We start from the raw sequence: 27,477 nt of genomic DNA, 5'->3' as shown, positions 1-27,477 counted from the left end.
AGGTCAAAAACTTGGTTGATAGGTTTTTTTCTCTACGTTTCACAAAGTGACCAGAATGCCGATAGCCTGGAAGATGTCCTGCTGGTGAAGTGATGGGTTGGGGCCTATGTAGTGAACGGGGAGCTGCCTATACACCTGGTGACCTTTTGTGATTTCAAGAGAGAGAGAGAGAGAATGGAGGGCCAAATTCTACATTGTACTAAAAGTCTAAGATGCCATATTCTACACATAATTTAGTAATAGAAAGTGATCAAATCATGCGATTGATCTAATACATTGTTAGTAACCATCAGAAATAGAAATTGTACAATTTGTAAACCTTGTTGTAGTTTTGCACAGAATTTCAATCTCATTGGAAGCCTTTGACTTGATTAAGTCATACATTGTCAGATCAGAGTACAGAACTAGAAAGCAAATTTCAAACCACATCACTATACATTTCGAAGAATGGTATTATGTATGTAGCAAGTAGGTTTCCCATGTCATACTGTTGAAAAACCAAATCAGTTTGGGAGAAAATGATTACTTTCTCTTAGCTTTGGTTGAATCTGAGTTAGATTTCTTGAAGAATGACTACTATGCATACTGCAGTTTCTCATGTTGGTTTCTGAATGCTAATATCTCATATATATTGGTTCCTTACATTGTTTCCATTTTGTCCTACGGGTTAACTGGAAAGTTATCTTGTACTGTTTTAAAATACCTGTCTCTGAAAGGGTTTTCTAATGCTGATATCTGCCTTTCTTTTACTCAGTCATAAAGTTGCGGAGACATAAATAGAATTTGACAATTCATTCAGTGTGGAGGTAATAGCTTTTATTTTATTTTATTTTTTAATTCCAGAAAATGTTACTCTGACCTATATCAGTTATATTACAAAGGTAGTAACACATTGTGGGAACATGATATCAAAAGTGTCATTTCATTCTGATTTGGTTTGCTGGAAATAAATATTATTACCCTAAAGTACGAGGACTTTTTTTTCATTTTTCAGTGATAAATATTGTTCAAAACATCTAAAAACTATTTTAAAAAAGTCTTTGTGCTCTAAAAAGTTCTCGCGGAGTGGAAAATGTGTTGGTCTGTTAAGTACTTGAAGTTTCATCATCTGTCATTAGGAGACTCACTGTTCATGGATCATTTCCAATGATTTAGTGAATGTTCCCACATTTTATTGTCACACATCTACTCTTGCTTCCTATTATAAGCCATGTGAGACATTTAGTATTATCATTGTTAATATTATTTTTTAAATGTATGACAAATAGGGGCAAAGCCATGATTTAACATTGGGAGGGGCCAAATACCGATATTTCACACAAAACACAATGAATTTTTTACCCATTATCTTTACTGTTAAATATTTTTTATCTAATTGGGGGTCCACATACTGATATGTCACTCATGGAAAGAGGTTTAGATGGGAAATTTCAAAATTTCAGGAAGGGAATGGGGAAATGGGTGGGGGATGGCCCTAATGTAGCTCCACCCATGATGACGTAGCCATTTCAGGCAACTCATCTCAACCTTTACACAAGGTAAATATTGTTTGTGATTATTCAGAAGTGTTATTGTTTCCCCTGAAATACATGACCTAGACATACCAGGCAAATGCTCCACCTAGACGTGTTTTTATGTACCATTGTTAGTAGTACTCTTTCATTGGTAAAATTTTTTAATAGTACTTCACTGTGGAGAGGGACAAAAGGAAATCAGATCTAAACTTTACACCTGGTCAAAACCTAAGGTGGTGATTGCTTGATAATACTCACCTAAGTGATGTTTCACACTAAAATTTAAGTGATTCTATGATGCTAACACTTGGGCCGATTGTTTACCATTGATATTTAGAAAAGACCCCCTGGAGTTGGGTGGGTGTGGGAGTTATAAGAAAGTTGGAGAATATCCCTTTGGTTTCTTATAGAATGCAGGTTCATGAGTCACAAGTTTGTGAATGTCTCATATTTGATTGAGTGATGGAGGGCTAGCTTCTAAGGATACACATTGTGGTTCAAGAATCTAGTGTATGTATTTTGCTTATTCCAAATTTGCCTGCTCTGACTTAGAGTGTTGTTCTTTGTAACAGAAATGGATGGACCAAGTGGGAGAGGAGGTGGTAGTGTGGATATCTACTTGCCAAACTATAAACTTGGTAAAACTCTTGGAATTGGTTCATTTGGTAAGGTAAAAATTGCAGAGCATGCACTGACCGGCCACAAAGTTGCCATCAAAATCCTTAACCGTCGAAAGATAAAAAACATGGAAATGGAAGAAAAAGGTAAAAACCATATGGTTAACTGATACTAATACAGTTTATGGTATCTTCTACAATTTCCTGCCATCGTGTGTGTATGTAGAAAGTTGAAAAGTAATCATCTCCTTTTATTAGGATGCTTTGACTTAAAATGTGCGTTGATGGTTTATATGTGCTGTCTTGCAGTGAGACGAGAGATAAAAATATTGAAACTATTCATGCATCCTCATATAATACGACTGTATGAAGTTATAGAGACACCGACAGATATTTATGTTGTGATGGAGTATGTAAAGTCAGGGGAGCTGTTTGATTATATCGTAGAGAAGGGAAGGCTGCAGGAGGATGAAGCACGCAATTTTTTTCAGCAGGTTGAGTCTCATCTTTATAAGATTTCTCCAAATACTATTTCGTTAATTTTATCCAATATGTTTATTAAAGAAACAAAGCGGAGTTATTTTGATGTGGAAAGGGGGTGACAAAACCCTCTATGGGTTTGCCAGTCGATTATACAATGGCCAAATTTTGGAAGAGAATTCTATAAATAAACTCAAAGCAGAACTCTGTCTAGCTATCAAGTATTCTATTCTAAGTGAAGCATCTAGCTACAGATTCTATATACTAATTATATCCCTATTTTATGGGCTATAATTAGGTCCACGACAATGAAACCCAAAGAAATAAATTGTCTAACTTATCAGCCAATTGGATTGCCATATTGAGCCTCCGTAGCTCATGCACTGGCATCTATATAGGGTTAAAATTCCAACTGCATCAATTCTCCCAACGCTGAGAAAAACTCAGGATTGAGCTTTTCCCCCCCCTTCCTTCTCCCTCTTAAGATATTTAATAGTACTCATAACAGTGGCTTACTGATCCTTGCGACACGATATCCAAATATGAGACTTTGGTTTTGCATCTTGAAATATGTGGTAGTATAGGAACTAACCCTTTTTTCTTCTTTTTTTTTTTTTTTTGGGGGGGGGGGGGGGTTAAGAAGGGAAGTAACTAACTTGATTATTGATAGAAACATCCATTGCTGCAGTAAAGCATTTTGTTGTTTCATCCATTATTTGTTTTCCACGTTATAATGGCCTTTCTTTGTGTGAATCCTTTTGCCCTTCTTGTGTTTGCATTGTTGGTGCCACTTTGATCAGCTGTAAGGAGTTATGATGTTAAATAATATCACTTCGAACAGCTGGATGAGATGAGCGAAATTTTGCACCTTGGTTATAGTAGGCTGGTTGGTTACCTAATACTCTAAAAGTATCTTTTTGTTTGTTCGTTTCACTTAGTTTTATGTGCAATACCATCTTTTATTGAACCATAGTAGAAGATCTCGCTCTTGAGTTAGATCTTGCCACCTTGAAAAACCGAGATCTCGGTCGAGATATGCGATTTTTTGGTGTCAACTCGGTGGCCCATCTCGGTGGGTTTCAGGGTCCCAATTGGGTTGAAACTTGGTGTTTAGCCTATTTAAGGCATTTTGAACACATTGATGACCTTGGATTTGTCAGAAAACAACCCTAAGTATGATTTCTAAGTCTACCTATAGTGTGAAACTGACATGTTGTAGGATTAGAGAATGCAAGGTTATACAACATGTAATATAGAGCCTTTAAGGCATATAATGAAAAGCAAGTATATCAAATGCATCAAATAACCTGAATGTCATCAAAATTATATTCATATGAGTATCACAATCTTAATTTTCAAGAATAGAAAAATAAAATTATACAACCATTAGAAGTTCTATATAAGTTGTTAAATCACAAGTTTATAAGACAAGCATAGAATGATTGATCTTCCTTCGATGTTGTAGATGTGCTAAGAGTAGTTAGAAGTGAAAATCTAGTTGAAATCTGAAAAAAAAGAGGGCGAAAATTGAGAGTTCCAACGAGATATGGCGAGATATGCGAGATCTTGAGCGAGATATCCCAACTCTCTGCTCTCGATCTCCATATCGTCTCGCTTCTTTGAAAAAAGCGAGATATCTTGTGAGATCTCCCACCATGTATTGAACTCTTTTAAGTTTGCAGTATCTCCTTAATCCTTCTCATGAATTCTCACCAGCTACTTGTTTAGTCATATTTATAAAAGCTACAACCTGTGAACCTTTTTTTTGTTTAGCTTATCTTGAAACCTTTTGACTCCAAAGTGTATCTCTAGAGGTCTAACATTGCATTTATCCCTCTGCTTTTATTTCGTTACCCAAAATTATATTATCAGCAAATCATACTCAGGGAACCTGTTCTGAATTTGATTCTTCGGCGCATCCAACAGTAATCCAAACTGATATGTGCTTGAGCCTATCCTTGATGTAATTCAAGTGTGGTTGTAAATTACTCTGCTTTTTGGGAAGGCTGGCACATGCTGGGTGGCTTCAACCCAAGCTACGGAAGCACCTTCAAAGAAGGGAGAGCAAGAGTTGTCATATATTTATTTTTTTTTTCCTACCAATTTCTGCTAACTCCCCTGTTTCCTCCCTTTGGACTAACTTGATTATGTTGATTCAAGATTTTTGGAAGCCTGCACTTGTTTGGCTTGGCCCTTTGCTTAAAAGATATTTTCAATTCAATTTCTGCAATTTTTTTTAGTTTTTTGATACAGTGTCATGCATATCTTTGATTATGTGCGTGATCTGTTATTGATTTTTGTTAACCAGATAATCTCTGGTGTGGAGTACTGCCACAGAAATATGGTGGTTCATCGGGACCTTAAGCCAGAAAATCTGCTTTTGGATTCCAAATGCAATGTTAAGATTGCTGATTTTGGCCTAAGCAATGTCATGAGGGATGGCCACTTCCTGAAAACAAGCTGCGGAAGTCCAAACTATGCTGCCCCTGAGGTATGGAAGATCTGCCATCTATCCATCCTGGTATGTAGCTTATATGTATTTTGAATGATATAAATGACTTGTAATATGCAATGCAATCTGCACCCTGTGTAGGTTATATCTGGGAAACTGTATGCCGGCCCTGAGGTTGATGTTTGGAGCTGTGGTGTGATCTTATATGCCCTTCTCTGTGGTACCCTTCCTTTTGATGATGAAAACATTCCTAACCTATTTAAGAAAATAAAGGTATCGTCCAGTTACCGCTATTTATATGAGTATCTTTCAGTAGCTATGATTTGAATATAAATTAGATTCTGTAATTTCTGTATCGGGTACTGCAGATGTAGTCACCATCTATAATAAATACTTGAATACCTATGAATGATGTGCATTCAAAGCGTGCTATTGTATTTCTAAGTACTTGTATTCTGTTTCTTCATTGTACTTCCTTTCCTCAATATTTACATATGCCAAACTTTTTCCTTTGGTCTCGTAGGGTGGAATATATACTCTTCCAAGTCATTTATCAGCTGGAGCAAGGGATTTGATCCCTAGAATGCTTGTTGTAGACCCAATGAAGCGAATGACTATTTCTGAAATCCGTCAGCATCCATGGTTCCAAGCTCATCTTCCCCGCTATTTAGCTGTGCCTCCACCTGATTCAATGCAACAGGCAAAAAAGGTATTATCTTTTACTGGAAGGATGATATTGTAAAGGTGGAGCGCTGCATTTTTTTAAGATCTTCTTAAATATGGAAATCTTTTTATGCTTGTGTGATGGATCTTGTTTCATGAACAGTTACTGTTTTCGGAGTTAGTAAAGTTGAAACAATCGACAAAGAATAAGGAAGAAGTTAGCGTATCAAGGCTCCGAACCAAAACCATAAAGAGATTCCAATCTCATCTAAAATTTGTATTCAATATCAAAACACTTTAGTTTCATGTATGGACTATGGATTAATTAAATGCAATTGTCCCTTAACAATGATGTAAGGAAAATTGACTTTCTAAAATCGTATTGTGGGCACAGAAATAAAGGACATTGCCTCACCTTTCTCTCCCTTCCATGTTCAATTTGAGTTTTATTCAGAGATTGGTCTAGTGATCATGGTCGTCAAAGCTTCCGCCTAGGTGGTAAAGCAGTTTTTCAACCGCTTTGTTTTGAACCGCTTAATTGATGCCCAATCTGCAAAGGAACTTCAAGGCCCAAAGTGACATAGAGCCTATAAACATATTGTCTTATATCATCAGTAGTCTAATATCAAATACAAGTGCAAACAATGCAAGAATAAGAGTTTACATGACAACTTTGATTTGTAGGTGTTGTAATGTGAAGAATTGCTTTGAAGTTGTTTATTCATAAACCTCAGTAGGGTATTTATAGTTACAATCTAGTAAAGTCCTACACTAAGTAAAAAACTAACTCTAGATTTATTAGGAAACAATAGGAGTAATTAGAAAACCTCAGTCCATGCTTTCAACACTCCCCTTAAGTTTGAGCATAGATATTTATCATACCTAACTTGCTCATAATATAATTGAATACCTTCGTGCTCAAACTCTTTGTGAGCACATCTGCTCGTTGCTTGTTTGAAGTAATAAAGGTAATATGGATCAACCCAGCATCAACCTTCTCTTTGATGAAATGGCTATCAACCTCCACATGCTTAGTCCTGTCATGTTGTACTGGGTTGTGAGCTATGTTGATCGCTGATTTACTATCTGAGTATAATTGTATAAGAATCTCCAAATTTGTCCCAACCTCCTGAAGCAGCCCAGCCATAGTACCTCACAAATGCTTTGAGCAATCACCCTAAATTCAGCCTTGGCATTGGACCACGCAACCACAACCTATTTCTTGCTTCTCCAAGTCACAAGGTTACCTCCCACATACACACAATACCCAGAGGTATACCTCTTATTATCTGGACATTCAGCCTAGTCTACATCTGCATATGCCTCAATCTTCAAATGTCCATGAGCCGAAATTAAAATCCCTTTTCCGGAGTGGCCTTCAAGTATCTCAAGATTCAATATATTGTATCCAAATGTGAGGAGTAGGGATCATGCATATACTGTCTAACAAGACTAACTGCAAATGTGATGTCTAGTGTGAGATAGATAGATCAACTTCCTACTAATTTTTGATACCTTATCTTGTCAGCTGGTTCTCCTTCTTTTGCCTTCAAGTATAGGTTAGGCTCAATAGGAGTCTCAAGATGCTTACATCCTAGCATCCCAATTTCCTTAAGAAGATCCAATGTATACTTCCTCTAGGATAGAGATACACCGCTAGCAGAATATGCCAATTCTAAACCTAGGAAATATCTGAGTTTTCCCATGTCTTTGATCTTAAATTTGGTTCCCAAAGAAGTCTTCAATGCTGAAATTTCATCCTCACTACTGCCTGTGATCACAATATCATCCACATATACTAAAAGTAGAGTAGTGTGGGAACCACCTCTTTTAATAAACAAAGTGTGGTCTGCATTACATTGCTTATAGCCATTATATAGCATTGCCTTATGGAACCTTCCAAACCACGCTCTTGGAGATTGTTTCAACTCATATAAAGCCCTCTTTTAACTTGCTCACTTTCCCATTAGTCTCGAAAAAGGTGGTATATCCATATATACCTCCTCTTGGAGTTCTCCATGCAAAAAGACATTCTACATATCTAATTATTGTAAACTCCACCCTTTATTAATTGCACATGAATTAATAGTATGATCTATGTCCATCTTGGCAACAGGGGCAAATGTCTCTTGGTCGTCAACGCCACAAGTCCATGTGAAGTAAGTAAACCCATGTGATCCTAGTGCAACAGTCAATATAGGTAACAAACCATCTATGACCAAATAAAGACACGGTTCGAAAAGGACCCCACACGACAGAGTGAATGACTAAAAAAGGGATTTTATTACGATGATCTAAAATAGGATAAACATGTCTGGTCTATTTGGCCAAAATACATGCCTCACAACTCTATGAATGCTAGTCTCTAGGGTAGACATGCTTTAAGTCATAGCACCGTACTTCTTTGGGTTGTCAATCACTCTCCCACAACCTGTTCCGTATCTTGGGAATGCCGTGGTAATTAGGTAAAGTCATCTCAAAAACCATGGTAGGGGAATCGGTCACCGTTCTCTCACATCACCGTTTGGTATAAGTACTGGCGCATGTCACAGTAAAGCTTAGCCCAATGCAAGTCATCTACTCAGTCGTATCAAGTCAGATCCAGATACGTCCATTCCTCGCCCCTGGCAATCTTTTCCGGTATCCTTCACACTAGAGTCAGCATAATCCCAAATTACGGACTCATCAACCCTATTGGTCATCCACAAATAGTAAACGGGAAGCTCTCACGTCCTCTCACGGATTGGTTACGGGTCTTGAGCGCCCGTGAGTCCAAGTCTAGCTATTTGCAACCCTACCAATAAATGGCCCCTTTCGGGTATCCGTAGCATGGTTTATGTCCCCTACCGGATTACCGGCCTAGAGCGCCCATCAAACCATACACTACCACGACTGAAATTTTGAAATTTCAGTCACAACACTGTCCAATAGTGTTTGACACCCCTCTCTTTGGGGGAGGGGGGGGGGTCGAGAAATAGATTTTGTGAGATTTCACTCCATGTCCCTGAGTCATGACCTGTGCACCTGCATCAGAGGATATCTGGTATTTTGTTATTGTTTATTAACATATGATTTTTTGCCTATACAAATTAAATAATGAGTTTTCTTTTGTTTATCATACCATCCAGAAAACTCAGTAAATGCTATGCTTCCACTCTTGCAGATTGATGAAGATATTCTTCAGGAAGTAGTGAAGATGGGATTTGACAGGGAACAACTGGTTGAGTCTCTTCGCAACAGAGAAACAAACGATGTATGTGATTCTTGATAGTTGGACTACACTTAATTTTGTAATTGGACTTGGTTGCCTAACTTGTTGCAGACTTTTCCAGGGCACTGTTGCATATTATCTGTTACTGGACAACCGGTTCCGGGTTTCTAGTGGCTATCTTGGAGCTGAGTTTCAGGAGTCGATGGTTTGTCTACTCTCTAGAATTAGATGATATAATAGATTTTTCCATATTTATGAACAAAGCCGGAAGGAGAATTATATGTGGTTTTCAAAGTCTGTACAACTCTATATGCATAACTTGTTACCAGGAATCATGAATGCTTTTCATGTTATAATTGGATCAGAAATTTGACTGGCTGGAAGAGTTGGAGCAATCCATAAGATTACTTTTTTCTGAACATGACATCACTGGTTATTACTGGTTTACCTGGTAGAACTTTTAAACAGCTACCTTTGTCTTTTAAGGTTGCCAAATGTTGTATTTGTCTGTGCCATCCTCAAATGCAGGAGGGTGGGGTATGTCTCATAATAGGGATGACAAATGGGAGGGTATCACCAATCGTATTGCAGACAATTTTAAACTGTTTTTATCTAATATTTTAAATCATGTGTATTGCTTGCCTTTTTAGTGAATGTCTCTTGCCCATGAAAGCTGAGAGAGAGTAATGAACTGGACGATGGGTTCTAAACAAGTCATAATTTGGTCTAGGCTTCGTTTTGGGGAAATTACCCTTGAAGATGTTCTATTGTTTTTCCTTTCTATTTGTTCCTTGATTGTGCATTTTGGTTTGGTGGTTGTGTCTTTACTGTTTATTTCCCCCATTGCCATCCTACATGTGAAGCATCATAGTTGTCAAGCCATTGCGTAGGTATCTGACCACCATGTGTAGTCCAAGATGACATCATGCTTTGTGAGATACAAGACAGACAACCACCTTGGACTCTTATGGCTCTGAAGGATGACACCACATGTTATGCTCTTTAAGTTTTTTGACACTTCATGAGATTACGTTTGTTGCTTCTTCCTCTTCTTTTTATATGAATATGCTTATATGCTTTGTTTCTTATATGCTGTTCTCTCATATTCTTTCACTACTTGCAGTCTTGCATGATCATTACATATTTCAGGAGATTGCTTTTATGTTGCAACTATGAGCATAAAGTATATAAAATTGCTAGTGCTATGTTACATATGTTGCACATGCTGGGTGCCCTTCCAACCCCCTGAGTAACATAGCCACCTTGAAAACTATTTGCAGCTTTTGTGTTTGTTTGCTTTCTTAGAACCACTGCTTCCTTTAGTGGATAATCTTTTTCACCATTTTACATATTTATCGAATAATACTGATTAGATTTATTTCCAGGAATGCAATTTCACACGCATGCATCCTGGTGAAGCTGCATCTTCTGCCAGTGGGCATCGCCTGCCGGGATATATGGAGCATCAAGGAATTGGCTTGAGAAACCAGTTCCCTGTTGAGAGGAAATGGGCACTTGGACTTCAGGTTGAACTTATTCCATTAATACTGTATGTGTGGTTGCCGACTAGTAGTTACCTCTGCCAAATACATCATATCTCTCTAAGCGGTTGCTTTGTAAATGAGTGAAGAGTCAATCCCTCTGTGTCATAAGATCTAGTAAGTTGATGGAGAAAGTTCTATTTCTCCTACACCCACTGGGCAGGATTCAGCCACCTACCTAGGATTACTTAACCCCCCCCCCCCCCCCCCAAAAAAAAAAAAAAAACAAAAACAAAACACAAAAATGGTATGGACTCAATGTTGTGTGCACCCTGTTAAGGCCATCTGATTTTTTTTTTTTTTGGGGTGGGGGTGGTGTTAAGAAATTCTCCATGACTAGTTCTACCCTCTAAATCTGTTACCGAACTGGTGTATAGCACACCCATCTGAAATATTGCTGGCCTGGGGTATGTATCTTTATGGGTGTGGTGATTTTAATCCTATTATATTTAATTATAGTGGAGAGTGATTGCCTCATCTAGTCCTTAAAAAACATGTATGCCAGTCGTTTTTCTTATTTGTTGTTAATACCTAGAGATTGGTTCACTGTTGACAGTCTCGTGCTCATCCTCGTGAGATAATGACTGAGGTTTTGAATGCTCTTCAAGCACTGGAGGTGTGTTGGAAAAAAATTGGCCACTACAACATGAAGTGCCGATATCGGTTTCCAGGGAGTTCTGAAGGCATGGTCAACAGTGCAGTGCATGGTAACCATTATTTTTCAGATGACTCGGCGATTGTTGAGAATGATGGTGTTACTAGGCAAATAAATGTAGTCAAGTTTGAGTTGCAGGTATGCCAAGTTCTCTGTACCCCTTGTGCTTAACTGTACAGTCATTTGTGGGCTTTTGCCTTTTATTTTCTAGAAGAGCTTATGTTTTTATATTTAGGGCCCTGTCAACTGGACTTATGTGCTATATACCCAAAAAAATATTTAGTAAAGGGCACTAGATTGATGGGTCATCTTAGGTAGCCATTTCTGATGTAAATCTAGATTGAAGAGGTTCAACTAAGGGTCAGCTTTCTAGGATCTCAACTCAAAAGGTAAGGGTTTAGGGTTTTAAGAATTTGGGCTATTTGATTGAGATACATAGGAACATAGATTGTTGTGGTTGGATAGTTTTGAATAGATTTAGAGTAATGGGGTCTATGGATGGATAGGGCAGGTTCTTGAGAGATAGGATGAAAAGTTATTGGAATGGGGTGAAACTCGGAGAAAACTTAGGTAATGGTATGTAGGGATGACCCATAAAGTTTGGGACCGTTCTAATTGCCATATTGGTGTAGATCTTAGTTTGAAGTTTGGGTTTATTTGGGGTACGAAAATCCAAGAAAGTGGTGTATAATCTTGGATTTTGGATGGTATTTTGATTTATACTCTTGATTGGAAAGAGGAGGTGATAGGTAGAGGCTATGGGATGGATTTTTGATGGATTCTAATGGTTAGTTTAGGCTAGAAATAGGTTTTCAGGAAAACGAAAATAGAGAGGAAAAAGGGTAGATGGGGATTTGGATTTAGAGGACTGGTAGAAAAGGAACTCATAAAATTGAAGAACAGCCCATGGGATGCTTGAATTAGTCCTTGAACTTGCAGAATTATCAGCAATCTTGAAGCTTCTTTAATTGAGATCAGATGGGGTAGCTTAGGGGAATTGTAGGAGAGAGAGAGGTAGGGAGGGAGTGAGAGAGAGAGAAGTATACTAACACTAATTCACAAAGCAGCAATGCTCAAAATAAATTTTTTTAATCAAATCATGCGCTCAACTGAGCTATTACAACAGTATAATGCCATATTGACTGACATAAGACAGACTAAAGTTAGGTGATGCAGCCCTAAATTGCATAGTTCAGCTAGGGCCAACTTTCCAGGATCTTAACTCAAAAAGTAAGGGTTTAGGGTTATTAAGATTTTCGAAAATTTTTATTGAGATACATAAGAATGTAGGTTATGCTGGTTAGATAATTTTTGAGAGATTTTGAGTAAGGTGGTGTATTAATGGATGAGGGCAAGTTTTTACAGGTATGGAATGAAAAGTTAATGGAACTTTGAAGGGTGAAACTTAGAGAAAACTTAGGTAACGGTATATGGGCCATTCTAATGGTTAGATTGGTGTAGATTGAAGTTTGAAATATGGGTTTCTTGGGGAGCACGAAAATTCATGAAAGGGGGGTTATAACCTTGGATTTGGACAGTATTTTGATCAATTCTCTTGGTTGTAAGGAAGGAATGTTAGTTATAGGCTATGGGATGGATTTTTAATTGATTCTAATGGTTATTTGGGCTAGAGGCAGGTTTTAATGGTTAGGGATTAAGGAAAATGAATATCGGAAGGAAAAAAGAAGAAAAAAATAAGGTTGGGGAATTCAGAAGTTTATTGATGCAGGGGGAGTCCTAGAAGCAGGGGGATCTACGAGGGCTAATTGCAAATCTTTTGGTTAGGCAATTCATATTGAAAGGTAACTACTAAAGAGGGAATTCCAGCAGGTACTAATCTGATAATCAAGCAAAGTAGACAACGTAGCAAAGTAAGTAACAATATCAGTCCTAAACTAATAAACTCTTTATTTTTTTGGGAAAAAAAGGTCAACTTTATTAAGAAATAATAAAAGAAAATAAGGAATACAAGGAACTAAAACACTTAATCCTGCAACATTAGTTGCCCCAATACACCCAAGCTCACTGCTACCTTAGGATGGAATCATTGGCTCAAAAATACAAATAAGGTTTGGATATGTTGTCTAACTAAAAGACTGTGGGCATTGCTTACAGCCACCTTCTTCATTCCCCATACATTCCAAAAAAGAATCTTAATAGAAAATTAATATAAATTTGTAGCTTTCACGCAAACCTCAAAAGATTTGCCAACTAGTTTTAACTCCACCGGTGCTCCATCCACGCTCTCCAAAATTTCAAAGGCATCCTGAAAAGAATAACCATCCATCCAAATGGGCTGGGAAGTCTAGCGACGTTCATGCCCACGAACAAAAGCCCCTCATCCTAAGTTGGGTGCATGGCAAACTCCTGTCCATCTAGACTTGGCCGCAGGGCCAAATTGAGAAAGGTGGTCTGCTCCTAATTCTTAGGAATTTGCAATTGCCTCCCGTGAGAAATTAATCTCCACATTTTCATTCGATTGATGTAGAACAGCCAATTCACCTTTTTACCTTAGGTTGTCCCAGATTTGGACCCATCCATTAGTCAATTCTCATCCAAAGGATGAGATTCAGATGAGAGTGACAACTCATCCAAATATTGAGATTGAGAATTATAAGGTGAGGGCCTATCCCTTATCTGCCCAGATCACATTCAAAATTTGAATTTGTTGTAGGGATTATTTAATCACCTCCCTTGATCAAGGTGCTCCCACATTTTCTTCCCTTGCATTAGAAGAGCCACTTCACCCCTTTTACTAGAGGTGGGCCCCGATTGGGGCTCATCCTCGAGTCTATCCTCATCAGAGTGATGAGATTCGGATGAGTGTGGCGGTCCATCCAAATTTCGGAAGTACATAAAGGAGTGAGGGTCTACATCCTTATTTGAATTACTTGCATATAAATTTTGAATTTGAAATTGAAGAGATTCTTGATCTGCACTGGATGAGTGTTAATTCCTGATCTGCATGGGATGGGTGTTTCCCAGTGTCATCCAATGGTGACTGAGCATCAAAAGACTGAGAGATCAAAGGAGTCTCCACCACCTTTGACACCTCCACCCCTAGAGTCCTTGCTGGACTAAAGTTCTACCGATTTCTCTCTCTCCCCTCCAAATTGCCAAAGTCCGTCGTCCCTAGTCTCCTTCCTGGACTAAAGACTCTCTCAACCGAATCCTCTCTCTTCCAGATTGCCAATGTCTGCCACTCTCTTCTCCTGGTCTGGCAACCTGACTGACTATGCTTCCGCCGCTGAAATTTTCCTTGACTTGCATTGATTGGAACCGATAGGGAAACATGGGGATGGGGATCATGGCATCATAATCCTAATTCGAGTGCATGTTTATCACAAATTCTTATGTGCTAGTCCAAGATCCTACATCTAACAGGAAAATGCAGCAAACGACTTTGTAAAATAACCCCTAGAATTTAATGATATACTTACTGCTGAAATATATAAGCAGGACTAGAGATTCATTAATGAAAAGAGAACAAAGAAAACAATACCTGCTGTTTCTGGACATGGCTGCAAAACAGTAGTTAGAAGAATTTAGTATGAAAGAAATAGGTGGGGTTTAAACTTAGAGAATAGGAGAACCTGAGATTTACAACAATAAGAGACACAAAGAAAGAAACTGCAGCAGAGGATTTCTGAACAGGAAGAACTATAATAAGAAGGGGGGAAAATGCAATAGGGTTTACTGTAGGGACCCTCTTTTGCAAGAGAAAAAAGGGTGGGAAAGATAAAAAGATGGGACCCACTGGTAGTGGGTGGGGGAACAAGAAATGAAAGGAGAAATGAGGGAAAACATGGAATATGTGGGCCCCACAAGCTTATTTAAGTTTCCTACAAATTCCCACCAAAATTGTGGGATTCTTCTGAAGCATTGTGTGGGAAAAGTTATGTGACACATCAGGAAGCTGGTTTCTTAATTTAAGAAAGCTTGTCTGCTCATTGATTTTCCCACCCTAGTGAACCAAACAAAGTTGTTGGAATTTCATGGGAAACAGTTCACTTTTCGCACCACTTTTTGTCCACCCCATTTTTCTTCTAGCAAACAAATGGTCTGGTAGGGAATATGTGGAATAATTCCTACAGAAAAGAAGGTTAGCGGAAGGGGAACCAAAGAAGAAGAGGGACTGCAGGCTATCAACAAGGAGAAGAGAAGATTTGGAAGGGATAAAAAGAGTACGTAGCAGAAAGAGCCACCAAATAGAAGGATAGAGAAAAAAAAAGAAAGAAGAAGATAAGAAAAGAAAGGGGAAGGGGATAGCTGCACAGCAGGAGGGGGTCACGCAAGTAGAACAGAGTTACCATGAGAGAGGAAGAAAGGATTTCTGCTAGGAGAGAGAAAAGAGACTTGCGTAAGGAATTTCTGAATTTCATTCATTCAATAATAAGTTGATTCTCAAGTACTGCCTTTTAGGGGGGAGGGGGAATTCACCGCAACCCTACATTTAAAATTCTCAAAGAAACCCTACATGATACCCATATCTAGTACTTAGGGTTGAAACTAGGAATCCCAAAGTACACTTAAGTGAAAATAACCCATGGGCTAATTATAGCCCATGGGTCAACCCAAAACTCAATTAAACTGAACTAACCCAAAACTAGACCAAATTAACCCACAGAAGACTCAAAATGTCAAATTAAACCTAAATAAACCCATAAAACTGCCTATGGGCAGTGCTCCTCTTTGAACCGTAGGACTCTGACAATCTAGTAGCCTCTAGACTCGTTGTCGACCCACGTAGGTGATGTCGTGGGCTGACCTCTATCACTGGTAGATTTGAAACTGTCGCCTAAGACTGATATCCTCATCATTTAGAAGATTAGATAAAGAAGAATTGGGGTTAGGGATAGTTGAATTTATCTTTTGGTGAAGATATTCTTTAAGAAACAAGTTGAATGAGAAAATATCTTGGGAGAAGAAAAGAGAAAAAGTGAAGATAGGAAATCATATAATAAAGAGAGTGAAGAGGAGAAGGGGGTGGATTAGAGATGCTATGTCACTGTACCTCCTCGGCAGTAATAAATAGAACTCGAAATTCAATTCATCAATTCATGGCTCAACGAAGCAATTATAATCTAATATTTGTAGCCACTTTGACTAACATGGTTTCAAACCCAAAGTGTGATCAGAATTAGAAACAGACTCATATAGACTCCTATGCTGAAAAGGAAAGGCCCTATCCAATCCTTAAACCTATTATCTTAAATTGACTAGGAAATAGAAATAAAAAAAGAAATACATCTAAAATAGGACTCTTAACCAAATTAATTAAATAAATTTGGTTTTCCTTCTTTCTACCCATATTTCAGGCCCATTAAATTGATCAATACAAAGTAAACCCACGGAATCAGAGGCCAAATACATATATGACCCAATCCTGGTATATTTTAAAGGAAGGAATCCCAATTTGGTGGTGGTTCTGCATCACTAGGACTAAAATAGAAACTAGGACTCAGTTAGGAGCAGCGTTACTATTCACATGTACTGTTCACGTGAATGGTAACTTCCGCTGGCCTATTGGATTTACTACTTCAAATAAGACTTAAATAAAAGAATTTATGTCCTACAAAAAAGGGAAAATAAAATTTATGGGCTAATTAGAAATTATATTAACTTGAACCTAAACTCACCATTTTAGCTGTGGTGTAGGGGACCTCCTATACATGGTCTATGCCTAACCAGGCTGGTATATGGAGGAGTCCCTACACCTGAGGCTTTTTTAAGACAACCAAACTGCATTACTTGGTCAAACACCAAGACTATTGTATGATACTAACTATATTTTTGGGCACAGTTTTAAAGACAGATTTGGATGACTGATGAAATAGTTACTAGGATTGTTAGGATCTTTTGATTAAGTCTTTTCTACGCCAAGGGAATGTACCTAAATTTTTTTTATTTTTTTGGTAAGGGGGAATGTACCTAAATGCTTAAACCCCTTAGGAGGCTTTTTCTTGATAACAAAACTGCATCACTTGGTTCGGCATTGAGTTTCTCTAACAATTCTTATTGGTTTAATGTGCTTTGTATAGCTCTATAAGACTCGTGAGGAGAAGTATCTGCTTGATCTGCAGAGGGTGAACGGACCTCAGTTTCTCTTCTTGGATCTCTGTGCTGCTTTTCTTGCTCAACTTCGTGTCCTGTGATGATTGGAGATTTGCCCAGGAAGGTCATATTATGCTTGTGAATAATTTGCAGACATAGTATATTCTGACTGGTGATCTATATTTTCAGCTATCTTCTAGGTCGCAGGCATGCTTTGATTGCCTATGAAGACATATGTGCTCAAGGAGGTCCTTGACTTGTTATGTAACTTTGTCTAAGAATGTGACCATCGAGATTGGCTGAGGAAGCATGATTTATTTTGCATCAAAGATCTTACATTTTGTTGAGACTGTCTAATTGCTTACTAATTACTATAACCACATGATGGGGCACTGTTGAATGCTTAACTGTGCTCCCTCCGCAAACCTACCTCACCAAACACCCACACACACTCCAAATGTATATATGTGCTACTACAAGCACGGACAGAATGCAGTTTGAATGTTACCATTTTAAAAATAAAGGGTAATGGATTAAAGGATGAAATGAAATACAGGAATCTCTACTCCAAAAAAAATGAAATACTGGAATTGACTGGATAAAACACTTGTGTATCTTCCTCTGTTTCACATGACCGGGGACAGAAAATTCATTATTTTTGTTACAGCAAACCTTGGGCTTGGGATTAAGTTCGCCTGTGAGGAACAAAGGATTATGAGAAAGAAGTTAGATCTGGGTTTTTGTCAAGTGAGCAGATTGTGATTTGATGGTGGGGTTGCTATCATTTCTGCTGGTTTCACATTGTCATTTCTTCATGCCTTGTAACAAAAGAATGCTAGTTCTTCAGCAGTTAACAAAACGTCTTAGATTCGAAAATGTGCTCCGTGTTTACCAGTTAAGAAGCTGCTAGCTCTTCCCTAGTAGGATTCGAATTTCCAAATGTGGTAGAAGGAATTTGTTGGGAACCAAACACTTCTCATTTATGTGTAAACCAAAGTCAATATGTAAGCAAAGAAATACAAACAAGCAAGCAAAGCCACAAATCCATGATCATGGCAAATTTAAATTAACCCCCCCCCCCAAAACTTTCACAGTCTTAAATAATATTTATTATGGATGTCCATTACCCCAAAGAGATTGTACTTCCAATTGAAGATCTCAATTACCTCAGGATGCAATATTGGTGAAGATCACAACCATCTCATTATATAATATTGGCAGTCAATATTTCCATTCTATGCACCTTCTATCTTGGGCGGCAATCTATCTTTCCATATCAAGAATATCTTATTGTGTGCAAGAATCATATATTGTATTTCCATATCAGAGTAGATGCTCCTTCTACTATAAATATGTAATGCACTCAACTGAATATATTACTTCTGATTGAACTCATCTTGTCTTTCTTCTTTGTATCTAATATATTTTCTCTTTATTTTATAACACGTTATCGACGTTCCTGCGTTCCGCTCGAAGTATTGCATTTTGAGAAGAAAGGCAATGAGACTATGTATCATTATGTTTTCTATTCCAAAGTGAAAAGAATGATCGACCTCATCGCACGTTTTTGTAAATAATGGAGTTTACCTTGTCCATCTTGAAAAGTAAGTGCATCATGATAAAAAGGTATGTATTTTATTGAATCTAAGAATCAATCAAATAATAAGATATTATGTTGCTTTAACGATTGTGGTTTTATTTATTGTGTATAGTGGGTGCTAGCTTTGCACCACAAATATTGTTAAATGCACCTGAAGTTGCAAGATTTGAAATTGTAAATGAATGTGCTCCTTTGTGCACTGTTGCAAGATTTGAAACCGTAAATAAGTACAGTTTTGCAGATGCACTTGAAGTTGCAAGATTTGAAATTGTAAATGAATACAGTTCTGCAAATGCACATGAAGTTGCAAGATTTGAAACTGTAAATGAATACAGTTCTGCAGATGCACATGAAGTTGCAAGATTTGAAACTTGCAAGATTTGAAACTGTAAATAAATACAGTTCTGTAGTTTTTGAAATTAATTCTCTTTTGAAATTATAAGGAGAAAATATTATTCATGAAAATATCCCAACAAATTTTCAAGTTTCAGATTTGTTGTTACAATAGTAATATTGTAAAAGGAGTTTTAAGAAATACTCTGAATGATATCATGCCTATTTGTGGCTGAGTAAAATAATGGACTATTAATGAAAAGTCATGAAGCTCGTCTTATTGGTTCTGTTCCATTCCCTGAAGTGAATGCAACAATTCATGATATGCCTGAAAGAAGGCAAAATTAAAATTATGGTCATGACTGTGGAAGAGGATGAGACAAAAGACGGAATAATTACCGTCATTATTATGGAAATAAATGAGAGAATAATAAAGATTCTCAATATAACAATTCAATGAGTGAAGATAATATTTATTACCAATGTGGTATGAAAGCCATTAGACATGTATCTGTCATACTCCACAATATTTAATTAAGCTTTGTCAAGCCTTAATTAAAGAAATAAAAATAATGTGGAGATAAATTAGATTTTTCAAAATCATGATACTTGAGCAATTTTTGCCTATAAAAGGAATGATTTTGATGGCCTCACATATACTACATATCTAGATGCTGCAAACTTCTTTGAAGATAATAGTTGAAGATTTGATTATGTAATTATTTTCTCTTCAAATCTCATCTCATATATTAGTTTATCTTAAATTTAATCTTTTTATTCTATAAAATTTTTTTATTGACTTTCTATATATATTTTAATATATTTTGTTTCATTTTGATGAAGAATGTGAATATTTTCTTATATGTTGTGACGCATATTATATTGAGAGAAAAATATACATATTTCTCTTATTTGATGATGCGGAAGCCAATGTTTATATAAAATCGGTAGTACAACATTGATTAGAAGCTCCGAAGAGCTAATCTATTATTATCTGGGAGATAAAATTGGTTATAAATAATTCATTATTTTGTAGTAAGTCTCAAAGAAACTTATTAAGTTTCAAAGCTATTTGCCAAAATTATTATAAGATTGAGACTACAAATAATGGTATAAATAAATATCTATACAAAGTTATTAGATATTTCTCCCAATTTGTACTACACGAATATCGCATGGTTGAAACACATGCTTGGGTAAATCAAATGAACATTGATTCCAATAATTTTATTATTTGGCATGACCGGTTGGACCATACCGGATCAAGTATGATCCGAAAATTATTGAAAATTCAATTGTCATCCATTGAAGAACCAGAAGATTATTCAATTAAGTGAATTTTCTTGTATTGTTTGTTCTCAAGAAATATTTATTATTAAATATTCACCACTAAAGTTGAGATTGAACATTCTACGTTTTTGAAACGTATAGAGGGTGAAATGTATGGGCCCATTCACCCATCATGTGGACCATTCAGATAATATATGATTTTAATAGATACATCTATAAAGTGGTCACATGTATGTTCATTATGAACTCGCAATTTGGTGTTTCAGTTGTTTGCTCAAATAATGAGATTAAGAGCATAATTTATGAATTATAAGATAAAACAATTTTCTTGATAATCTTTGAATTTACATCTCGGGCTTTATGATTATTATATAACAACTGAATCACAGTTGAATAGCCTTGTTTATGTTTATATCCAAAATGGTTTACAAAATCATTTATTAAATGTCTCCAATTAATAGCTAAACCATTGTTATGAGAACAAAGCATCATTTGTACGCATCGGGCCAAAAGGTTGTCATAAATTCTCCCTATTACAATTGGCTTATGGTCGAAGCCAAATATTTCTCATCTTAAAATTTTTGGATGTCGCTTATGTTCTAATTGCTCCACCACAATGCAAAGATGAGTTCCCAAATAAAGTTGGGAATATATGTTGGATATAAATCTCCTTATATAATGCCATATATTGCCAATGATAGGAGATTTATTTAATGAATTAGTTTTTCCAACATGAGGGGGAGAGAATAAACAGTTGGAAAAAGAGATTGATTGTAATGCATTATCACTATCTCATTAGATCCTCGTACTGAACCTTCTGAATTTGAAGTTCAAAGGATAATGCAATAAATATTGTGAATCAATTGCCGATTTGTTGACTTGCTAAGAGTTACTAAATCTCATATTCCAACTATAAATGCTCCAATTAGAATTGATGTCCCAACAGGACAATCTATCGGTCAAATGAAATTAAACCACATTTAAAACGTGGAAGATCAATCGGTTCCAAGGATAAAATCCTAGAAAAGAAAAGGAGCAAATGATCAAGATGGTCATAATATGGAGACAATTGATTATGAAGATCCCAAGACATAACTTTCTATAAAACCCCAAGAGGTTCTACCTGAAAATAATGAAGAGATCTCATTAGTTATGTCATTGCGAAAAAAGATGAACCAAAAATAAAGTTTCGACAACATTTTTGCATATTATGTTATTGTTGAAATAATACATCAAGACGAGGATCTTGAATATAAATTTGTTGATGAATATAAATCAAGAAATGATTGCCAAAATGTAGAGCGCAATTCAGCAATTGAATTCGCTTGAAAAATAAATTTTTGGACTTGTAGTCCAATATCTCAAGGTATAAAGCCTTTACAATTGATTTTCTCAAAAATGAAATGAGAAAAATAATGAAATCTGATATATAAAGTATAATTATGCACAAGAATTTTCCGATGCCGCATTGATTACATGGAAACATGTTCTCTTGTGGTGGATGCAATCACCTTCAATATCTTATTAATCTGCATATATGAAAATTTGACATCGTCTAATGGATATTATTACCCTATTTATATGGCTCACTCAGTGTGAAATATATATAAAATCTCTAAGGATTCAAAATGATCAAGCATATAAAAATTCCTAGGAAGTTTTTCAATAAGGCTTCAAAGATTATCAAGGCATATTGGTAATCTCCTTAGTGGATATTTACTAAATGAAAAGCATAAAATGATCCAATTTATTATTGTCCTTTATTAAAGGATATGGATCTAATTTTAGTAAGTATATATGATGATGATTTAAATATCACCAAAACTCCTAAGAGTTTCCAAAATCATAATTATTTTAAGAAAGTTGAAATAAAATCTTGAAAAGACAATGTTTTGTCTTGATTTGTAAATTGAGCATTTGACAATGAAATATTCGTTTATCAATCAACTTATATAGATAATATTTTAAAGAGATTTTATCTGATAAAATACATCCATTGAGTACCCCAATGGTTGTGAGATCGCTCAATATAAAGAAAGATTCATTTCACCCCAAGAAAACATGGAGAATTTCTTGTCCTAAGTACCATATCTTAGTGCAATTGGGCATTAATGTATCTTCTGATAATACACATCGGATGTAGCATTTTCTATAAGTGTATTAACAAGATTTATTTATTCTCCAATACGAAGATACTTAAATGTTATAAAACATATATTTTAGTATATTTGAGAAATTATTGACATGATATTATTTTATGAATGTGGATATCAACTTACTAGTTTTCGATGCGGATATTTATCTATCTACATAAAACTAGATCTCAAACATGCTATTTATTTTCAAGTGAATGTTAACTATTTTATATTTGGTTAAGATCAATGATACAACACATTCATGAAGCATCAATCTTCTACTAGAAGAAGGAATTTCAACAATATTATATGAAGATTATCTCATGCAAAGCTCAATTGAAGGGATGATACATCAAAGAAGATAGAACGAAGCATATTTCACCGAAATTCTTCTTCACTCTTGATCTTCAATGAAATGGTGAAATATATGTTCATTGAATTTGTTCAAGTGATAACTTGACAGGTTTATTTATTGACGAGTTGCCTACTTCAAATGTTGAGAAGTTGGTATATGATAATGGAATGTACGTATTCAAAGATACTCAATGATGTTATCATCGGGGGAGTAAAATACGTGCTTGCACTCTTTTCCCTTAACCAAGGTTTTGTCCCACCGGTTTTCCCGGTAAGGTTTTTAATGAGGCAGCTACCAATCGTATTATTTAGATATGTATACTCTTTTTCCTTCACTAAGATTTTTTCCCACAGGGTTTTTCTTAGTAAGGTTTTAATGAGGTACATTATCTATTGATGGACATCCAAGGGGGAGTGTTATAAATAATATTTATTATGGATGTCCATTACCCCAAAGAGATTGTACTTCCAATTGAAGATCTCAATTACCTCAGGATGCAATATTGGTGAAGATCACAACCATCTCATTATATAATATTGGCAGTCAATATTTCCATTCTATGCACCTTCTATCTTGGGCGGCAATCTATCTTTCCATATCAAGAATATCTTATTGTGTGCAAGAATCATATATTGTATTTCCATATCAGAGTAGATGCTCCTTCTACTATAAATATGTAATGCACTCAACTGAATATATTACTTCTGATTGAACTCATCTTGTCTTTCTTCTTTGTATCTAATATATTTTCTCTTTATTGTTAAAAAAATGGGGGGGGGGGGGAGACAGGGGGAGGAGGGGGGGGAGGGGGAAAAAGAGGGGGGGGAGGGGGGGGGAGGGGGCGGCCGAGGGGGGAGGAGGGGGGGGGAGAGGGGGGGTTCCCCTTCCCTCCCCCGGGGGGGGGGCCCCTTGCCCCCCCACCCTCCCCCCCCCCCCCCCCCCCCCCCCCCACGAGCCCCCCCCCCCCCCGGGGCGCCCTGGGTGCGTGGCCCCGGGGGGTGGGGGGGGGGGGGGGTTAGGTGGTTATGTATATTGAAAAACCCCCCCTCCCCCCATCTTGCCAAAGTTCTACATTGCTCATCTTTCTCTTTTGGCATTGTCTTCATCATCATGTTTGATGGAATTCCTCTGAGTAAAAATTTTGTTAAATATTCTTTTTTCTTGTTTGTTCAAAGGGAAGTTTCTTACATGGGTAACTTAAGAGTAAGTTGAATGAAACCCCAAAGAGGGTTAGAAAGTATTATCTTTCATACGATGATGTAAGGATGATCCCTAATGTTCATTAATTCTGTGAAAAAGATAAGAGGGATATATTTTTTTTTCTCTGCAATGACCCACGGATTCCTGAATTAAGGAGCAAGAGCCTTCTTTTCATAGTCAGGGTACTCATGCATGCTTGGTTTCGGATCTCATTAATCTTAATAGCTGGGATGGTAATAAATTTCTTGAGGTGCTTCCCATGCCCTATGTTGCTACCATTTCTTCTATCCCTATTTCAAACTTAAGGGATTTAGAAATCACTACCTACTGTGGATAGCAAGTTCTGATTCCGGATCATCTCTCCCGACGGGTAGCACTCTGTGCTCCTTGATGCCTATTGACCACATATTATTGGGGGGGGGGGGGTTTAAAAAAAGAATGTTTTATTATTTTTTACTTCTGGGTTCCACATGGTTTGTGGTTGTAAAGTCATCGATGGAGCACAGAGTGATCCCCGTCAGGGGAGATGATCCACACTCACAAGTTCTCAATGAAGGCTGTTGCTGGATCTCTTAGCCCTCCCTCATGCTTAGGCTTATTATAAGGTGGTGGGAATTCTTCTTGAAAATGAAAAACTTGCCTCAGTTTGAAGTGTCATTTTGGGAGAGTTTTGCAATTTGGGATTCCTGATAAATTTGTAGTATCCTGATGAACTTATAGAAGTGCTTAGTATCCATTTCGTAAGCATGAATCTAGAAGCGTATGGCACCTCTTCTGTAGTTGTGATTGTTTGAAGCAAATATGGCTGCTGGTCCTCTTAGACGTGGGACTATATAAGTTCTTAGCAAGTTCCTTTCTTGAACTTGTGTATTCAGTTTTGTTGTTCTTGGGACTTTAGGTCTCTCTCTTAGATGTTTGAGCAAATTGCATTGGAACACCAAAATAGAGGTCTTAAAGCATTGCACCCCACTTTATGTTTAAAAGCCCAGAGACCCCAAAATTGGATTTTTATTGGATATATTTGTCAAATTTATCACTGAAAACAATTAAATCACTATTTAATTTTAAAAATATTCCTATAATAAACAGTGTCTGAAAGGTTTTCAGTGACAAATTGGACAAATATACCAAATGAAAGTCCAATTTTGGGGTCTCTGTGATAATTTGACAAATATATCCAATAAAAATCCAATTTTGGGGTCTTTGTGCTTTTTAAACATAAAGTGGGGTGTCAGTGCTTTAAAGCCTCCATTTTGGGGTGCCAATGCAACTTGCACTTGCTCTAGATGTTTATGGTTCGCATTAGCACATGCTACTATATTATATTTGAAAAATACAAAACCAAGTGTTGTTTTCTGGGGTACATCTTAACCCAACTGAGGTACTTCAAACTATTTTATTTGGGTCTCTTAGCTAAACAATATTCTTTATGTTCACAATGTCTTGTCTATGCCAGTTGAAACAACAAATGCTATATGCTATCCAGTTGCTTCTTCCCCAAATTGGAGTTTCCTTTAGGTACATCTATTGACACCGTAGTGATTGTTTTGCACCAGCTAACTACAATTGGTTGGTTTTTTTTGGCATTGTTAGATTATGATTATCGTTTGCTATCTAGAATTGGGATGCTTGCAGGAGGACAGCATCTTGACATTTTGGTCTTTACTCTCTATGAGGGACTACATACGATTGAAGACTTGAACTTCTCAGTCCAAGACATTGTTGGGTCTGATTATCCTTATTGGGATCTATTGTTACCACAGCCTCAAAACCCTTGGCCTTTACATTTAGTTCATCCCTTATTGAAAGTAGCTAATTTGGTCACAACGATCTCTTTTTGTAATTATCCTAACTTAGTGGTGTAAGCTCACCAGTCCATCCTTTTGGCTTTAGAGCAAGGTGGTCCTTCTGGTTGTCTAAGAAGTCCAAACCATCTTGTATGGTTTTGTCTTGTTACTTTTTATATTTCATTTCGCATCAGAAAAAATGGAATCAATTGTTATAATACTTCCCCTAGAATCGACTCGTAGGGTTCTTAATTCTACTATGATTTTTCTTGATAAAACAAAAGCAAAGTTAACAGTAAAGCCATTAACATATAAAAGCACTATTGGGTCACAAAAGAATCAGCCTACTGTTGTGAATCCAAGAGAACGAACTGTATCAACAACGAAACCAAAGATTAAAAAAGAATCTCACAAAACAAGACATGAGAGAGTTCATTGGCAAGATTAAACAAACTTGAGACTAAATAGAATAGCGAAGGCCTATTCGAGGAGAAAGCAATACAACCATTAGACCATGTTTGTTGATGAAAGGCCAGCTGTAGGAGATTTGGTCTTATCACATAATGACTGTAATTTCCATGTGATGAAAGGCTCGCTATGGACATTTGTTCTTATCACATAATGACTATACTTACAACATTGAGGAGAGGCCAACTATCAGAGATATTACTTTATCATATAATGACTATAATTGTCATATTTATGGTTGCTTGTGCTTATCCTCCACTATGTACAATCCTTTGTTTAAACCGAAGAAGACAACCTCAAGAAGATAAGTTGAATAGGGATTTGATCATGGAATAGGCTCCTCTTAGAGGGAAAGTCCATACCACATAAAATCTTGGTGTCTCTCTTCCTTCTCATTTCAACTATGATCTAATTGAAATCATGGTATCAAAGCAGTCCTAATCCTAACACATCATCTGAAAACTTTGCAATATCTTCTTCTTCATTATCGATTCTAGTTCGTCGTCAGATTCATCCAAGATGATTGAAATCACAAAGCTAGATGTTAGCGACTTACATCAATCTTATTAAATGAGAGAAATTATCTGTTGTGATCTAGAGCAATAACCATTGCTCTTGGAGGCCGGCTAAAACTAGGACTCATTACTGGTGATTTGGTGGCTCTAGCTTCAATTGATGCTAAATATGGTGGGTGGCAAGCTTCTGGTCATCTTGTTATGGCTTGGCCTTCAATTCTGTGGAACCCCACATGTATGAAATTTTTGTCTATGCCAAATTTGCAAAGCTCTATGGGATTCCTTAAAATCAATGTATGGAAATGCAAATAATGCTTCTTGCATTTTTGAACTTCGAGTAGAAATTGTGCGTACTATTCAAAGACCAAATCAATCGTTTGTTGAGCATTTGGGTCTTTTGAAAAATCGATGGGACAAACTTAGTATCGCCCCAAAGTTTAAACTATGGCAAACTATATTGAGCATGAAGAGCAAAATTGTATTTTTCAACTACTTGTTGGTATTAACCCAAAATATGACTATTTAAAGAGGCAAATTCTTATGTCTCTAGTTTTGGCCTCTTTTGAAAACCATTTATGCGATGATTAAAAGTAAAGAAACATGGAAA

The 27,477-nt window shown here is 36.7% G+C and overlaps 1 protein-coding gene across 1 annotated transcript in view; it reads left to right on the top strand.

Annotated features, from left to right (window-relative positions):
- The window catches only part of LOC148999537 (SNF1-related protein kinase catalytic subunit alpha KIN10-like), a 32,118-nt gene extending 14,042 nt beyond the window's left edge, over window positions 1–18,076 (top strand). Inside the window, exons 3-13 of the mRNA XM_089140478.1 lie at window positions 755–806; window positions 2,087–2,278; window positions 2,441–2,625; window positions 4,920–5,102; window positions 5,205–5,336; window positions 5,587–5,772; window positions 8,890–8,979; window positions 9,059–9,142; window positions 10,323–10,463; window positions 11,035–11,271; window positions 17,175–18,076. Coding sequence (XP_088996604.1) covers window positions 2,089–2,278; window positions 2,441–2,625; window positions 4,920–5,102; window positions 5,205–5,336; window positions 5,587–5,772; window positions 8,890–8,979; window positions 9,059–9,142; window positions 10,323–10,463; window positions 11,035–11,271; window positions 17,175–17,288 — 1,542 coding nt within the window. The 5' untranslated portion in view covers window positions 755–806; window positions 2,087–2,088 and the 3' untranslated portion in view covers window positions 17,289–18,076. The remainder of the gene's footprint in view (window positions 1–754; window positions 807–2,086; window positions 2,279–2,440; window positions 2,626–4,919; window positions 5,103–5,204; window positions 5,337–5,586; window positions 5,773–8,889; window positions 8,980–9,058; window positions 9,143–10,322; window positions 10,464–11,034; window positions 11,272–17,174) is intronic.
- The last annotated feature ends 9,401 nt before the right edge of the window (window positions 18,077–27,477 follow it).

This window comes from Hakea prostrata, chromosome 11 (genome assembly GCF_041222555.1).
Source record: "Hakea prostrata isolate BN-2017 chromosome 11, UWA_Hpros_2, whole genome shotgun sequence".
NCBI lineage: Eukaryota > Viridiplantae > Streptophyta > Magnoliopsida > Proteales > Proteaceae > Hakea > Hakea prostrata.
This window is presented reverse-complemented; position numbering and strand designations above follow the sequence as displayed.